At 36.6% G+C, this 18,293-nt stretch overlaps 1 protein-coding gene across 1 annotated transcript; it reads left to right on the top strand.

The window, feature by feature from the left end:
* Positions 1 to 644: 644 nt before the first annotated feature.
* Positions 645 to 14,385, top strand: KIF11 (kinesin family member 11; the record flags this gene model as incomplete). Its single annotated transcript, XM_009698253.1, has 21 exons — positions 645 to 777; positions 910 to 1,007; positions 1,090 to 1,168; positions 1,502 to 1,687; positions 1,774 to 1,898; positions 3,447 to 3,537; positions 3,845 to 4,087; positions 4,201 to 4,296; positions 4,981 to 5,069; positions 5,595 to 5,682; positions 6,462 to 6,650; positions 7,820 to 8,027; positions 8,308 to 8,480; positions 8,778 to 8,900; positions 9,895 to 10,053; positions 10,371 to 10,510; positions 11,143 to 11,422; positions 12,494 to 12,716; positions 12,971 to 13,125; positions 13,445 to 13,561; positions 14,260 to 14,385. Coding segments are annotated over 21 exons (3,121 nt in total), but the record flags the coding sequence as incomplete, so codon positions are not given.
* Positions 14,386 to 18,293: the final 3,908 nt, after the last annotated feature.

Here is an 18,293-nt window from a genome sequence, read left to right as displayed (position 1 = left end):
TTTTTTCTGTCTTATTAAATTCTTTTCACAAATTCTATTCAAATGCATCAGCGTAATAAAGGTTCTGGTATTAGTCTACTGTTCTGCTGCTAGTAGGGTCTATTAGTATTTCAGGGGCTTTAGAGTGTTGTCATTAGTGCAAGATGTAGATTTCATTGCTTGAGTAAATGAAAAATAAAAAAGGATATTTTTTAATTTAATTAGTTTGATTCACTATTGTCTTAACTTTTGTGTACAAGTTTTTTCCTTTTTTGGAGGCTTTTATTTATACAGCTACTTGGTATGTTTAATCTTCCACCCCCTTGCAGTTGAACGTTTTCTAATGCAGGTTAGCTGGGTGCACATCTGAACAATCTTAGAAGTGTTTACGGACTTGTTAAAAAACATGTATGTAAACAAACAAAAAGCTACGGATACTTGAGTTGTCCCACAGCAGGTAGAAGGAGAAACAAGGTCTGGAAACTGCCACATTGCATCAGTTTTTCCTTAAACAATTATTAAACAAATGAAGTTAAAAGCTTTATGTTCCTTTTACCCAATTGTACTATTCTGGATCCTTAAACTGAGTTATATTACTGCTTTGTCAGTTTATATTCTTGTTAGCAATGATATCAATCCAGTATTCTTAACTCCTGTCTTTTTAGGCCTTTTAATGCCTCAGAACGTAAAGCAAGCTCCTATGCTGTTGTAGACTGTGACCAAGCAAGAAAGGAAGTTAGTGTCCGCACTGGAGGAGTGACAGATAAGACATCAAGAAAAACTTACACATTTGATATGGTAACTGCTTGTCAAGTTGGGGACTTCTAGAAACAAGCTAGTACATTTCTCTAATATGGTCTGGTTACTGTACTGTGTGATGCTATACATTACTGTATGGATAAATGGGTTGTGTTGTCTTTGCCTCAACAGGTTTTTGGAGCTCAAGCGAAACAGATTGATGTATACCGAAGTGTTGTGTGTCCCATTTTGGATGAAGTTATTATGGGCTACAACTGTACAGTATTTGCGTAAGTACGCCAATAACTATTATTAGGAAATTTTCTTTGAATTTTAGTTTCTTTTTTACATTTTAATTTTTTATTCTCACAGTTATGGCCAAACTGGTACTGGTAAGACCTTCACAATGGAAGGGGAGCGGTCGCCCAATGAGGAATATACTTGGGAAGAGGTATATTTTCACTACTGAGGTTTCTCTTGTCTGTACTATAGTTCAAAGTTAAAAATTGCGGAAGGCAACTTAAAGTTGATGCCTTTCAAATCCTGAAGCTGACTTCCCTGAAATGTCTGTAATTAACAAATGGTCTCATTAATTTATATGAAAATCGAAACTTTACATCTTTAATGCATGCATACAAGTTTTGGTGATCTTTATATGGAAGATGATCTTTGTCCAAGGTATTATTCCTTATATCAAATCAGACTATTAAGCTGAAATTCCACCCTCTACCCCCAAATCTCTTTCAGTACATTTGTATATTAAATATTTCACTTTAATTTATAGGATCCGCTAGCAGGTATAATACCTCGTACATTGCATCAAATATTTGAAAAACTCACAGTAAATGGTACGGAATTCTCAGTGAAAGTCTCTCTTTTGGAAATCTATAATGAGGAGCTTTTTGATCTTCTGAATCCTACTCCTGATGTTGGAGAAAGACTGCAGATGTTTGATGACCCTCGAAACAAAGTTAGTGCTGTCTTCCAAAACTTGTTATTTTCAGGCTTTCAGGATTGCTGAGAAATGTATAATAAGCATAAATTATTTTCTGACAGAGGGGTGTAATTATTAAAGGCTTGGAAGAAATAACTGTACACAACAAAAATGAAGTCTACCAAATCCTGGAAAGGGGTGCAGCAAAAAGAACAACTGCAGCTACTTACTTGAATGCATATTCCAGGTACAAATCTTCCCTACTTCAGAAACTTTGTTTTGTTCTTGTTTTATTAAACAGGAGCTTACTGAAGAAGTAAAAGATGTTGAAGCTACTGCAAACCTGGCATGATCTTGAGATTGTGTATTGCAGTTCACATTGTTGAATGTGGGTTAGAAAGCCATAGTTAGAACTTCTTCCTTGTCACATCCTGTGGGGTGATTCTAATAGATGTGTGAACGGGCGTTATAAAATCTGAATGCTTCTCATCTTAAAAACAGACTATTTCTCTCTGTATGATTTTTTTTTTTACGTAAGCTTCCCCTCTTGTTTAGAGTTTGCATGCTTGGTTATGAATATACACTTTGTTAATATGCAGTGTCTAGTTGGAACAGTAGCCCTGGCATTCCACCTATATCTAGCTGAGATACAAGTAGCAGAATGTTCTTAACTGGCATCTAGAATATTGAAATTTAACTATAACTCAAAGTTAAGAATTCAACTTTTTCAAAGCTTTCTATACTTATGGAAATAAAAGACAGAAGTCTGACAGATACGAACTAAAATACATTGTATGTACTAGCATGAGATTGTACATCTTCAAAAAGAAGGCTGTAGTCCTTTCAAGTTTGGAAGATGTTTAGCTGATATACCTGTATTGGTGAGATGAGTTGTCTTTGTTCTAGCTGTTATGAGTGGTTGGGGGTTTTTTGCCAGTTCTGTTTACTAAATAAAAACTTGGTGTAAGTGTCTCAAGTATCCTTTCATCTCCTTACCAGTAGTAGAAAATGGTATATTAGGATTTGTTGCTAATTTCAAAATACTGTTAAGATGTTTTTTACAGGTTAACACAAGACCCTCTTTTCAAACCCCAGCTTCTGAGAACCTGCAAACTGCATGGTGGAAGTTGGGGATAAGGCTCAGAGGTTTTTTTTGTATGGCAATGTGGGCTAATTCATATGATTGCGACTCATAGTCAGAATCTAGTAGAGATACCTTGATCAAAACCATTGTATATTACTGATTTCTCATTATTGAACTGCAGATGTGGTAGCTATGTCACTATGAACAAGTAGTGATATCCAGTGTTGCGATAAGCAAGGAACACTCTGCCCATGTCATATTTTAAATTAAAGATATACTGAGCACATCTGTCTACTGATGCAAGGGAATGGGTATTGGGCTACTGCAGATTAGAACACAGAACTAATTTCATCTGAGATTACAGGGAATTTAGAGAATTCATTCTGCCTGAACTGTTGTTTTATGCATGGTCAAACTGGTGTAATTTGGCATCCATGGTTTTCTGTATCTGTCAGCTTCCTATTGTAAAAAAATATTCATTATTATTTGTTATTCATTATATTCATATTCATTATTACCATATTCATATGTATACACACAGAAATGTATTTGGTAGAATAAGTATGTGCATTGAAAATGTGTAAATCCCAATTAATGGGCCAAATGTATTCCCTAAAAAGAGCATGGATACCTAACTTGCAGCAGTGTCATGTAGCAAGCAGATAATTTGGCTTTAATGGGATGTCTGCCTGAAACTGAGTTCTCTTATAGCCGCTCCCACTCTGTGTTTTCGATTACCATCCATATGAAAGAAACAACAATGGATGGAGAAGAACTTGTTAAAATTGGGAAGCTGAACTTGGTGAGTATTTGCACTAAATGTCATTGATGACATTCTTTGAAGTAATGAACTAGAATAATCTGAACACATTCTCTTGAGAATCTAAGGTGGGGTTTTTCCGGTGAGGGGAAAAAAAAAAATAATTGTTTTTCACAAGGTGATATGAACTATATTTGTCACTCTGAGAAATGTCAGTCCCATTTGTCACCCCAATGTCTCCTGAACAGCTCATAAACTAGTTCATGTGTGTTGTGTCCTGCAACACTATGGGGCAAGTATTCTTCAGGGTAATTTGAGACAGAAGCATGTCCTTCCTCTTGTCTTTCAGGTTGATCTTGCAGGAAGTGAAAACATTGGTCGATCTGGGGCAGTTGACAAAAGAGCTCGTGAAGCTGGAAATATCAACCAGTCTCTCCTGACGCTAGGGAGAGTTATTACTGCTCTAGTAGAAAGAGCCCCACATATTCCATACAGGGAGTCTAAACTCACAAGAATCCTACAAGACTCTCTTGGAGGACGAACAAAAACATCTATAATTGCCACAGTTTCTCCTGCATCTATAAATCTTGAGGTAAATTTAAGTCTGAAAATCTGTTCCTAAAATAGATATTGTATTTTGCTAGCGATAACAAAAGTACAAGTTAACTCCTCAGCTTGACGTAATGTTACATCTGTTTATCACAGGAAACATTAAGTACACTGGAATATGCCCACAGAGCAAAGAACATAATGAACAAGCCTGAAGTTAATCAGAAGCTAACAAAAAAAGCTCTCATTAAGGTAAACTAGACATCTGTCATAACAAATTAAGATACAGGTTAGGTTTGACTCCGTTAACATCAGTTTTGCTATGCAGGAATTGTGAAGTTGTGGAGAAGTTATAACTAGTAGCAGTGCTTTTCTGAGGCGATTGTAATCGCTGAACTGATGCTTTCAAACTGAGCTGCTCTACTAGTACAGCATTAGTCTTAGCAACAGTTTCAGCATCTGCCAAGTGACTAAAGCTGAACAGAGAGGGCTATTGCTAATAGCTATGACTGTGTATGGATTACCTGTTTACAAGTTAGTGCAGAGCCACTAAATGACACTGGATACTTTTTTTTCTGAACTTGCTGTATTAGCAGCTCCATTCCCTAGAAAGTACCTGAATTAAAGTGAACTTGTCAGTAAGTATGAAGGGCCAATATACAGTAGCTGACCACTACTAAAGAAGTTGCAGTTCCCATTGTAAGCTGTTAATATACAACCAAGTATGATTCAAATGGGAGGTTTCAATGTTCTACATATATCCAATGGTATGAATTTAAATGGTGCTATACTGAACTTATTTGAAACAGAAGTGCTTTGCTCCTGTGCTTATGCAAAACTTCCATAGAGCACCATCTTTGTGAAGTATCTGTTAAGCTGAATCTTCAAAGCAAAGTAGAAGTTTTCAGGTTTACATGTGACTGTTTCTTTATGCAGGAATACACTGAAGAGATTGAGCGTCTGAAGCGAGATCTTGCTGCTGCACGAGAAAAAAATGGAGTCTATATTTCTCTTGAAAATTACGAGTATGTCTTCAAAATTTCTATAAAATTACTAACAACAAATCTCAGATACTTGTAGCTATCCTTATACAGAAATGCTTTCAGATCTATTTTCACACCAGAAAATAAAATATAGTCAGGAGAATTTAGCTGACTGGTAAACTTGTTCTTTAGAAATTATTGCACAGAGAGAAACCTAAAGAGTAGGTTTGCACTAAGGATTTTATCTATGTATGGAGCTTACCATAAGCATAGCTGGGATGCAGATCTACACCATGCAGACTTTCCTTCAGTTGGAAGCTCATATAGGAGAGCAAACTTGATATAGCTTACTTCACTTTGTAAGACGGCTAGTTTACACAGAAAGCTTACAATGGAAAATTGTCTTATATCCTTTCTGCATTAAGTGAAAATTACCTGCTTTTCATACAGAAGTTAGCAATACTTATTTTTGAAATTACTAAATAATGTAGTATAAAAACCGGTAGGTAATCTTGAGATCAACTCTTACTTGACTAATTTATTTGTTTGTTTTAATCCTTGCTTGAGAGCCCTTAATGGAAAGCTGACAGTTCAGGAAGAACAAATTGTAGAGTATATTGACAAAATCAGTGTCATGGAGGAAGAAGTGAAAAGAGTAAGTGATGTTTCTCAACTGTGGTTTAAATCTACTAAAAAAAAAAGAAATCTTTGGGGAAGGGGGAAAAAAATTTGAGCAAAGAACAGTCTGAAGAGTTTTTGTTCTTAAATTTCCCTAATTGGTCAAGAGTGGAAGCTTCCTAATCCTTGAAGTTAGGAAGTTGAAATATATATGAAGTTGCAGCATGCAATTTTTTTTTTAAAAAGCTTTTTTAATGTCTACTACTTTACCTTTAATTCACTTTGCTGGGTTTTCAGTAAAAATCTGCTTGTAAAATGGTACCATCTCAGTTTACAGATACTTACTTAGGAGCAAAGAATGAGGGGAGAGAGGAGAAGGTGGTGAGCTCCCATTAACAAATTGCACAGAAAATGGGACCTTCCTCTTTAAAAGAAACGCAGAAATTAATCAGCTGGAATACGTAACTACTCTGTAATCAGCTTTACTGACTCTCTTCTTCATTCTATCTGCTTAGATTTGTTTAATGGGATTTTTTTTTTTCTTGTGCTGATAACAATTGTTTGGTCTTGCAGTTTGAGTGGGGAAGCAAGGGATTATTACAGTGGAAATGGTGTTGGTTTGTGATATTTTCAGTGAATACAGAGACTATACAAATGTATAGTCTAGGTTTAAGACCTCTGAGTCTTGCAGCTGAAACTACATTGCTAGATGACGACTTCCCTTCTGGTATTGTGGCATAATTTGAGAGATGTGAAGTGGGACTGTTGAACTTTTAAAAGCAGTGTTGCCTTATTGATGTTTGTCTTCCACTTTAGATCACTGAACTATTCATAGTTAGTAAAAATGAACTTGAACAGTGTAAAATGGATCTGCAAATCAAAGAGAAAGAACTGGAAGAAACCCAAAAAGATCTGCAGGAAACCAAGGTTCATCTGGCTGAAGAAGAATATGTGGTTTCAGTTTTGGAAAACACTGAAGAGAAACTTCATGGCACAGCTACCAAGGTTGTCACAGTTCTTGCACCTAACTGTAACAATAGCTTCCCATGTTTAGAAGTTTCATGGGCTGTTCAAGGAAGTTACTGTTGCTAAAGCATGGTGCAAGTGTGACGAAACCTGAATTTAAGATGGAAAACTAGGATTAGTGCTCTTGATAAATTATATTATAATGAAAAGCTACTTAAGATTGCAGGACTTTCTGTGGTAATATTGACAGTTGACTGCTAAACATGCTGGATGGTCTGGAGCAAGCTATCTTTGCTTCAGGCCAGTTTGTCATGAGAGTTCCAGTGCTTTGCACTCTCTGTTGTCATGAGTTGTTTTGCAGAATAAGTAGTTTTCTTTACTAGAAACTTATGACTGGCTCTACAAAAAAAGTAAGTTATATATAACTGGGGTAGAAAAATAGCAAAAAGCTTTGCAGAGAGATGTGTGCAGTAACTTAAACTCACTGAGTGGATAATGGAAACTGTTGTCCTGTCACCTCTATATTTTAGGGTATGGTTTTGATGTGTTTGTAGATTGGTCATAATTATCGAAATAGATGGGAGAAAGACAGTATCCTGCTATTTAAACTGCAAAGTGATGAAACCTGTTTCTTTAGTCAACATGAAAATTTCTTTCTACTCGGATTCCTGTAAGGTTGGGAGGGGATGCCTAGTTTTTTGCATATGGGTTGCAGAGTGTGTGTGAGAGTAATGGGTACAGAAATTATTTATGCTGACTACAAAACCAAGAATCTGCTATACATTCAAATTCTAATTATTTATCACTGAACTAGTACTGGAAACATCTTGCTTGAGTACTATTAAAGAATATATTTACTGTCAAATCTTTCAGAAAATGTTGAAGTGGTCAGGAATGTTTTCTGGTTACTGTTCTGTGATAAATGATATCTTAATTCCTTAAATACTGAGGATGTCCTTTATTAATGCTTTAATTTCCAAGACAGAACAAATGGTCTCTAGTAGGTAACTTTTTCCTGTGTTCCAAGAGTATAAATGACATACAACTATTCTTAATCCTGGTGTTAATTTGATGATGTAAAGGGAAATACCTGTGTTTCTAGGGAGATAACTTCTCCTTTAACTCAGAACTACACTTGCTTTTCCTTATATAATGTATGCTTGACTTCTTGTTTAAAGACTGACTAAAATAACTTTAAAAAATTGTAGTTACTTAGTACAGTTGAAGAAACTACAAAAGATGTGTCTGGTCTCCATGCAAAACTGGACCGTAAGAAGGCTGTTGATCAACACAATGCTATCGTCCAAAATACATTTGCAGAACAAATGAATGCTTTGTTCAACAAAATACAAGATTCGGTTAGTGAAAACAGTTTGAAGCAGCAACAGATGTTGACATCTTACACAAATTTTATAGGTAAGTGTAATACCTGTATCAGTATGTCATCCTGAATTTTTGCAGCAGTAGTACCAAAGACAGTTTCCTAAAATGGATCTGTTTTAGTAAGTGGAAGAGACTTTATTTTAAGCAATGTAATGATTACAGTTGCACCAGTAATAGTGTATCTGGGATGATCAACAGCCTTTCTGTGCTGTAAGAGGCAATAAACTGATGAGCAATAAAGAGAGTTCCTTTCCTACAGTGGAACTTTTTTTAAAAAAAAAAAATAAGTAACAGTTCTTGATTTCTTTCGTAGGTGACCTTCTGTCTGCCAGTTCTTCAGCAGCTAATATTCTTGCATCAGTTGTATCATCATCTTTTGCCTCTGTTAAAGAATTGGTGTCTACTGAAGTTTCTCACATGTCTGAAAAAATAACACAACATGAGAATCTGTCACTTGATTGTAAAGCTGATCTGCTGAAATTAATTGTTAGTAAATTTACATACTCTTATATTACTTAAATATATGAAACTGTTCTGGATCAAAAGAGATTCTGTAAATATTGTATAGGTTTTTTTCTGATGCTCTCTACATGTCTCTGCTTCAGCACTTGGCCATGATTATGTCCCTCCCTGCTTCCCCTCCCATGTCACCACCACAAGCTGTAGTATACTATATAGCAAATGCTGTTATAGCAGAGTACATTGATAGCTTCTTACACATGTAGGTGAAGGAAGAGTCATATACTGTTTTACTTCTGCTTTTTTTTCTAATGCTGTTCATAGGAGGAACATACATCTGGATTAGGAAGAGCATTAAATAGCTTGACACCAATGGCAGAATTTGTCTTGGGGCTAAACTGTCAGTTTCAGAGTAACATGAAGAAATATTCTGCTGTGGCTGACAAGGTAATGGATATTATTTGTCTCTTATCTCATGCTCTTCCGTTTTATTTAATTTACAGATAACCCTTTGGTGGCTTTTCTGCAGTGTGTCAGAGTGTTTCCACTTCTGGTCTGGCCTTTTCTCTTTTATTCTGTCCCTTGAGTTCTACCTTTTAGCTCTTTCTTTCAGACTTCTTGTCCACCTCCGAGGGTGGTGTATTTGCTTGTTACCTATATTGGCACAACTGCTCACCTAAATGCCACAGAAGAATGGTGACATGTGGATACTTAAAACTATATGTAACAAATATTTGATAATATCATTAACATAGTCTCTCTTGTATTTTAGATTTCTAAAATACACAACTTGGACAAGTCTTGTCACTCCCAGTTTCTTGTGCTGTTATACCAAACTTTTTCTGTAGTCACTTTGATTCCTGGGGATTGTGATGCTTTATCTTGTTAACAATAGCCGTAAGTGCAGACAACACTGCACTTACAAAAAAAGTCCTTTGCTTCAATTTTTAGTTCTAGTCTATCTCATGATGTTTATGTAGAACTGAGCCTCATTCTTTCATTCCTTTTTTTTTTTTTCCATTTGTTCAAAAACAAATCTTTTTTCCTGGTGACCTGTTGCTCTGACTGAAAAACTTCCCCCTTCTATCAGTTACAACTCATGTGAAATCAGCTCCCCTTGTCTAGAGGCTTCTTACTGGTTTTCAGACTTAGACAGCAAATAGTCCGTGGCTTACTTGCTCTTGTCTTAACGAAGTGCCTTGTCTGTGTCTTCCTATTTTGTCTACCTCACATGCCAAATTTTGTGTTTGGAAAAGCTCACACCAAGTTCCAGTTTGTAACTTCAGATTGCTTTAAGTGTTATTTTCCACATTTTATGCAAAATGCTTTATTAGTGCCTTTGACAATTTCCTTGGGGTAGAGTTTGTTTCTATGCTAGGGAAAAATATCCAGTTCTTACCTAAAGACAAATACCTAACTTTAAATAAAACTCTTTTCTAAGATGGAGGGTCATAAAAAGGAAATGGATACCTTCTTTGGAGATCTTTCTCTCACTCTGAAAAAATTACGGGAAGAAACAGCCAGTGTTTTTGCTCAGCTTCAGAATGATTGTGAGAATTTAAAAGAAGAAGTGGAAATGACGAGGTTGGCACATACAAAGGTATACTTAGAGTAAGAAGAAATCCTAACACCAGGTGTGATTGCTTGCTTTGATTTAAAGTCTTTGTAGCAGTAAACCATTGTACTTGCTTCAGAAATGTTAGGACAGTAACTTGATGATCCTAATTCTTTTCGGCCTTTGTTGGGCTGCTTTAAGAAGCTTATGTAGGAAGGTAACAAAAAAAGTTTACCCTTGCTATGAGTATGTCCAGTGTATATGCATTTACATATATCTCCAAAAGCAAAGTGTCTGTATCTTCTCTGCACAAAAATTGTACCTTCAGCTTGTAATGTAATGTATGACATTTTTCTTAATAGAGCACAGCTGACTTAATGTCCTCACTGCAAAGCCAGCTTGACCTGTTTGCTCAGGAGACTGAGAAGAACTTGACTAATGTACTCGTGAAAAATGGAAGCTTGAAGACCAACATCACTGCTGTGCAAGAAAACATTCACCTGTAAGGAGCAGATTACTTTTGGTGTATACTGATGCAAGATAAAACTATGTGTGAAGAGGACTGCACAATTAGCTGGTCTTTGTATTTATATGCTTATAAAGTCTTCTGGACAAGACCTGTATGTTAGAGTTGAGTTCTGACACAGAATGTAGATCATAGTTCACCTTTCCCCAGAGTAAAAGGTAGCTCTACAAGGCTTTTCCTCAAATTTGTCTCTTGAGCATATTGCAGATAACAGGCCATGGTTCTGGGAGCAATATGCTGATGAATGGCCCTTAGTATGGCTGGACTTCAGAACCTCATAACATAAAGGTTTAGCTTGAAGTATAATGGTGTACCTATTGTAGCATGCTTCATTCAGTTGCAGACTGAGTAACGAAGGTCTTGCTGAAGTTGTTGGTTTTTAGTTTGTTAGGGGTTTTGTTTTGGTTTTTTCCTTAAGGGATTTAACAAGCCTACTGCTCTGAGTGCTGCAATTTCTAAATTTGCAAAATAGAGTGACAACATTATAATTAACTGGTTTGATAAAACTGCACTACTTTACTGGTTCTGGTCTCAAATATTTCTAAATGTAGAATGTGTTAAGATCCACCTTTCAAAATCTCTGAACTGTTACAAATATGTTGTTGCAGGAAAACTACAGACCTAGTCAGCAATACAACTTCCAATCACAGCAAATTTATTGCATCTCTGGATAATTTCTCTCAAGAGCTCAGGACCATAAATGCTGAAAACAAGATGATGCTGGAAGAATCCACTGGTCACTGTCAACAACTTCTCAACAGTCTCAAAAATGTGTCTCAGGATACAGATAAATGGGGTGAATTTACAACTACTCAAATAGTCAGCTTTACCGATCAGCAGCTATTGTCCCTCAATGATGAGAAACAGCATCTTCAGTGTTTACAAAAGGTACCTATAGTTATTTGTAGTGTAATATAACATTGAGACAAACTTTTACAGTAGAATTTGTAGGTGAAAAAAGTTCTCATAGAACAAAATTGTGGGTTTTTTTTTCAGTCACAGCAGACTCATGTTACTCAGCTTAAATAGATGCAATTAGAGGAAATCAAGAGCTTAATTTAAGAGGAAGACTTCAAACTTAAAGTGCAAATAACCTCAAAAAATGGTGTCTGTATTAATCCCATGTGACTAACTTTGATTTGTAATTTGGGCTTTTTGCATCTTTTTGGTAGTATTTATCACTAATTCTAAAACTTTATCTACCTTACTGGGGATCTCTGTGGGAGATTTGCACAATGATCAAATACAGTCTATGTTCTGGAGGATGCAAATGACTTTATTGGTCAGATGAATTAATATTGTGGGAGAAAGCATTCCTTTTAGGTATCCACTAGTTCTGGCTTCTTATATGAGAATTTCTGTCTCTAATTTTTTTAATTTCCATTGCAAACTTCACTTCCCACCCTTCTTGTTTTATTGTTCTAATAGGTAATGAAATAGGCAAATCCAACATTTTGCTAAATTTCAGAAAGAAAAGTTTAACTGTTAAAAGCATTTACAGTCTTAAGACACCCTTGTATCTGTTATACCTACTGAGTGCTTCAGGAGTTTCATTCAAATGAGAAAGGCTAGAAATACATGTTTTCCTTCTTTTCCCATGCAAATGCATAAAGTTTCTAATGCTTGTAGGATTTTTTCACTTTCACTTGCATATCCTAATTCTGTGCAGAGGTGGTACATAGAAGCATGAGGAGTCTGATCTGAACCAGATGGCATCATCTTTATTCTTATGAGTAGCTTTCTAAAATGATCGTACTTTCTAAGAAACTGACTCTCTTCTGAAGATATTTCTCGAAATGAGAGTGTAAAACTGACACTGAAACTTCTCAATTTGAGGTCTCTCAGTTGTTTCGTTTCAGGTCATGTCACTAATCATGCACCACATCTTAGAAAAGAGGCCATAACCTTTCCTGTTAACTTGGTGTTTAGTTGGCTTGGGTTTTTTTGTTTTGTTTTCAGAAAAATGAAGAAAACTGTGGTAAAGCAATAGCTGAAATTGCTGACCATATTGGTAGACAAAAGGCTGCTGAGGAGAAGGTACTAAATGGCCACCTTGATCAGATAAATGTTGATCAGGAGATACTTCTGGAGCAGAAGATGACACTTAATGCTGGAGCACAGCACGGACTGACTCAGGTTAATGGTTTTCTGCAAGAGGATCTTAAAGTGGATATTCCAACAGGTATTTAAAGTAGGTTGGGGACAGAATGGTCTTACAGAAAGCAATTTGAGTTGCAGAATTCATAAGTGAAGGTTAATGGAGACATAAGCAGCCTTACACCTTTTTTAAGGTGCATGCAAAGAATGATGACTGAACAAAGCATTCTTTCTGTATTGAGTTAATGTAAAATTGAGAATCTATAGAGAATCTGTAATTAAAGCAAATACTGAAAGTGCTTAATAGTGCATTTCATTAGTGTACAATCTTCCTTAAAGGGACAACTCCACAGAGGAGAGACTACTTCTATCCAGTCACACTTGTGAGAACGGAACCCCGGGAACTTCTACTGGAGCAATTAAGGCAAAACCAACCAAGGCTTGATGCTATGCTAAACAGTGTGACGAAGGAGGTGGAGGATAATGCAGATCAGGTATGTGTATGAATTGCAAATGAGGCTCAAGGAAGACTTCACATCTTTTAAGAGTTTTTTTCGTGTCATTGTAGAGAGTTGACTAGAACCCCAGAGCTGTTGCAGCCTCTCTGTTTTACAGGGTACTTCAAGTCAGGTGTGCTGAGTTTTTGACAAAAATAGTATCTTGAAAAATAAGAGAAGACATCAATAATTTAGAGACTCATTTCTGTTTTTCAAAAATGGAAGAGCAATGTCTTTTCTAGATCTGATCATGCTTAGTACATTCACCTAGGAAATTAAAACATTAAATATGCTTTTCTGAAAACTTCTGTTTTAGGACCTATTGGAAGAGGAGGAAGGGTTGCAGGAATCCAGTGAAAGCCTTGCCAGTGACAAATCCATAGTGGATACAAACATAAGCTGCCACGCAAATGGTGGCATTCCCTTTTTCCAGGTAACTTCCACAGATATTCCAAATAGCTGTGTATTTAAGAGCAAAGGAAAATTATTGTTCCATAATAGTGCTGTGGTCTGAAGTTACCTAGTATCATTTAGTGGCCTCACAACTTCTTCAGATCCTGTAGAATACGCTTTGTTAAACTTGAGCTAAAATAACGGCAGATTCTGATTACGGTTAACAGCAGATAAAATAATGCAAATTTCTGACAAGCTGGACAGACAGTAGAAACCTCAGCAAATAATCATGCATGAAAAAAATTGTCATAATTTACTAGGCATAAGTGTGTTTTAATGGAAAAGTTGAAATTAGATGTGGAGTATTTTCTTAGAAGCCAAATATTAGCATTCTTGATTCTTCAGTGATTTTTTTTTTTTTTTGTCTGTCTGTCTTCTGACCCTCTTGCTCTGTCAATGTATCAGTGTAAACCCCTGGTATATTAGGCTTGGGTTTGGCTTGAGGTGGGGCATGGGGGAATCCATTTACTTGTCATGGATTCCTTAAAAGTTAAAAGTAACTGTTAAACTTCCAGATGTCTACAATAAATCTCTTTAGTAAATGCAATATTAGGAACCTTTTTCAGGAGTTCAAGTAACTTTTTTTTCTCAGAAAACTGTGTACTGCATTGTACATGAGCAAGTAGTCTTTAATTTCTTTGTATTCTCTTAACATTGGGCATTTTCTTTGAATCCCAGCACAAAAGGAGTCACAAAAAGGATAAAGAGAACAAATCTGCAGCTACGGTAGAGAAGAACAAAATAGAGGATATGACGGAACAGTTTCTTCCCAAATCTAAGCCTCCATTAAGATCACTGAACTAATATATCCACTGCAGATCCCTGTTTTGAAATACTTAGGTGTAATTGTTTACTGAGCCATAACTTTCTTTGGTTATTCTTGGTCTCTGTATATAGTTATGTATTGAGCCAAAGTTGGATCAAAAGCTTGGCCTGCTAAATGTCCTGTCTTTGTCCCATTTTTATATGCTGTAGCTTGCAAAGTATTAACAGACTTTTTTAAAAAAAAAAACAATAACCAAACAACAAAAAGCAAAACTGCGTATTATGGTGCTGTATGTTAAATAGACTTTTATGTTGTCGATTAAGAGATCTGTTTCTGTTTCACAGCAGATTTAAAACGGAGCAGAAAGGGATGTGGGAAAATGCTTTGTCAGCATTACCAACTACCATTTTATTTTTTAATTAACTGTAAATAAGTGTTCTGTTTTTGTACCTGCTTTTAAGTCTGATTCCTGTTTCTATGAAGTAGATAGCTGTCTTTTGACTGGGATACTTCAAATAAATCATTGATACATGGAAAACAAATATATAAGCACCTCCCTAGAGTAAAACAATCTTATGTTACTTTCATCTTGCATTACCAGGTTTAATTTAGCTAAAACATTAGCAGCTATGTCATAAGTCTTGTACTATCTGAAAAGGTTCCTTCCTTTGTTTCATAGTAGACAATAGCTTTATTTCCGTGCCTTTTCAGTGTACAAAAGCTAGTCTCACTGCTTCATTTTGGGGTTGGTTTTTTTGTTTGTTTTGAACCCCACTGTTCTTGTCTTCCTCTTAACCTGCAGCTGTGATGTATTGGCTTGGATATGATGTTGTCAACCACAGCTTATGTATTGTAAACTGGCAGCATTTCTTATAAGATGTAGATACTTAACGTTAAAACATGTGAACTTGGTTATGAATACAGCTCCTATGTTAAAACAGTGAATTTCCAGTAATTAACAGTAGCATTTGACCAGCTGCTCTTTTCATGCTGCTTACCTGAGAATTTGAAGAAAACTTCAAGCTATTGTGTACTAAAAAAATAGATGAATATGATTATGATGGGAGTGGGGAGAGACACTGGAAGGCAGCCTTAATTTACATTGCAGCACTATTCTTAGCTAACTGTCAAAACGCAATTTAAGAGATTGTTCATTTTTCTGTATGTAGTTTGCAGGCTTAAGCTGATCTTTCTTCAAATGGGTGGTCCATATGTCTATTTGTCTTGGAGCAAGTATGCCAACTAAATATACTTTGGACACCGTTCAGCACACTGCAGTCCTGCTGAGAGAGACAGAAAGATGTAATTTGAAGTATGCCCTTGCACTGATTTTTCTGAACTCTAGCATGAGATAGACTATTAATCAGTTGTGTTTGTCCAAAACGCCTGTCTTACCTCTTACTTATCTTTCCTCTCTTGCCTCTGTGGGCAGAGCTAATTGCTTTTTCTTAATGACATGATAGGAGGAGCGAAACCATTAATTCTATTTAAAATTAATAAGAAACACAAATATGGAAATTTTTTTTAATGGGACTGTTATGGTATCTTGGTACCTAGCTCATATACCAAATATTTCTATTGTTGTAAGGGACTGGAGACACTGGAAGCTGCAGGACTGTCTCCTTCAGGGACTGTTTGGCATATTGTCAGCTTAATGGATTTAAGAATTCTCCAGGGCATTGGGCTATTTTCTTGTACCACATGCCTGTTCACACTTACTAGATATTAGCATGATCTTCCAAGACTGTTCAAGAAATCATTTACTAACTAAAATTCAACCAGAAGAGTTGATCCCACAGCTGTATTAGAATGGCCTAAGCCACATGGGGAGACCCTTGTGCAGACCTCTAACCCTACTACTTCATTTTCCATGTGGAGTTCACAGGATTAGTATGAACAAATGAGCTGGAACAGCCAGTACCTGAGGAGGGTTGCATCTGTAAAATCATGCCAGAATCTGTGCTTCCTGGCTTTATCCTCTTTTGAAACCGTCTTTTCTACCTTAGCTATTTGGTTTTCCCCTGGTACAGGCACAGGCTGCTTTCCTGGTAACTGGGAGTATTATCAGCTGTATGAATTTCATGGGCTGCTTGCATGCTTTCTCTTTTTCTGAAGTATCCCTCGGAGTCATGTTTTCTTTGTTTGCAATACTGACATAGCAGATCATTCTTTCATTGGCCCTGGTGTCCAGAGATCACACCAGAAAGCTGAATAGGATGAAAAATCTAGATGTGGAACCTGCCTCGGCTTCTATGTCTCTTCTCCCACTAGATGGCTCTAACACTGAAGCGTTAGTCCAAAGCTCAAGTGCTGGACACTAACGAGGTCTTAGAAATAAGTGTTTTGGCAAGCATCTGTTAAAAGAACAAGTTTCAAAAACTAATTCTGAGTTTATGCTTCTACGAGGATAATTCTATATTCAAGCTTGGGTGAGGGGTTGTTTTATGAAGAGCCACATTGAGAAAAAGATGATCCAACCTCTATCTTCAGGACTGATAGACACTCGGTAACTAAATCCTTGTCCTGACCTGCTCTCCAGGTTCCTCACCGTGTGGGCATTGCCCAAAGTAAAAAGCAGTGCCTATTTGTTTGTTATATTGTACAACGTACAATAGAAGGAGAAAAGAAGGGTAAGAAAAGTAAAGCAAGAGTTGTTTCTTCTACATAGTCACTGCATTTGCAGGTCTAACCCAGAGGGAAGAAATGGCATGGTCCAGGCTAGCTTATATGGTGGTTTGAATTTGTCTTGTTATAAGGCATCCTTTGTAAGAAAAGTAGGAAGCAGTTTCCACAGAATAAATCGTAAGGTCATACCCTGACTGAATTAGTCCAGCTGAGCATGAGGGAGAGTTGTGGTGACTGGGGCTGTAGTATATGACGGTGTTCTAATTAACCTGATGAGTTTTTTTCAGATTCTGGATTAGTGGCCAAGCGGGACATCTCTTGATTTAACAAAAAACGCAGGTAGGATGAAGTGATGTGGGGAAATGAAATGAGGAAAAATATGAGTTTAAATGCACGTAAAGGGAGAATGCAGAGAGAGCAGTAAGAGGCAAGCACAGATAATCTGAGCCACCAGCTTGCTTTTCAGGTGAAAAATGAGCAGTTAGGAGGAAATGAAGGAAAGGAAACTTCCTCCTTCCTCCTGGAAATCGGGGAGCTGCGGCACTTGCTGCATCAGAATTGTTGGGGGATGCAGTGTTAATTTAAGAGAGGAAAGAAAACTAAGCTGACTGGCTGCTATTGATGGCTGGTTTTATTTTGGGTATCAGAAGCAATTGTGTGGGGCTAGAAAAGAGTGAGGAGAAGGTGTGTAGTTGCTAGACTCGGCCTTTCTTTTTTCTGTTAGGTGTCAGTCACCATTGCAGTCAGCTGTTAAATGGATAGAGGAAACGAGGCAGCCTGTAACTCCTTGGGGTGATAAAAGAAAAAACTAGAAGGAACTGGAAAAATAAAATTAAAGTTTAACATTCCTTTTCCATCAAAAAAAATTGAAAGGAAATGAGAGTTCCAATGTTCCAGAGCATTAAAAACAGGAAAAAAAGAAAGAAATTTTAAAATATATCGTTGGTAAATATAGACTTTTTAAACAAGTGTTTACAACCATTTGACTACTATTTTTTTGTTTCCCTGTTAGAAACTACTTTTTGTGGTAGAGAGCAATGCTCTATAAACCGCACGCCCACCCATGCAGTTACTTTATAAAGTTAAACAACAATAAATCATGCTAGGTTTTGCATTAGTAGGCTTTAAGTGACTTAGTATTATGGGCGAGATGTGGACCACCTAGCAAAGTAGGCCATTCTTGTAGGTTGAACACACACTCAATCCAAAGCAGCATTGCTGTGCTCAATCTTGAAAATATTAAAAGTAAAAACACAGTGCAGCGAAGTGAATGTTTAAATCCCTATGTTCAGAATACTTCTAAAATCATCTTTGGTTCCGT

The sequence above is a fragment of the Cariama cristata genome, unplaced genomic scaffold, assembly GCF_000690535.1.
Source record: "Cariama cristata isolate BGI_N322 unplaced genomic scaffold, ASM69053v1 scaffold12974, whole genome shotgun sequence".
NCBI lineage: Eukaryota > Metazoa > Chordata > Aves > Cariamiformes > Cariamidae > Cariama > Cariama cristata.
Note: the sequence above shows the minus strand (reverse complement) of the source record. Positions and strands in the feature narration are given on the sequence as shown.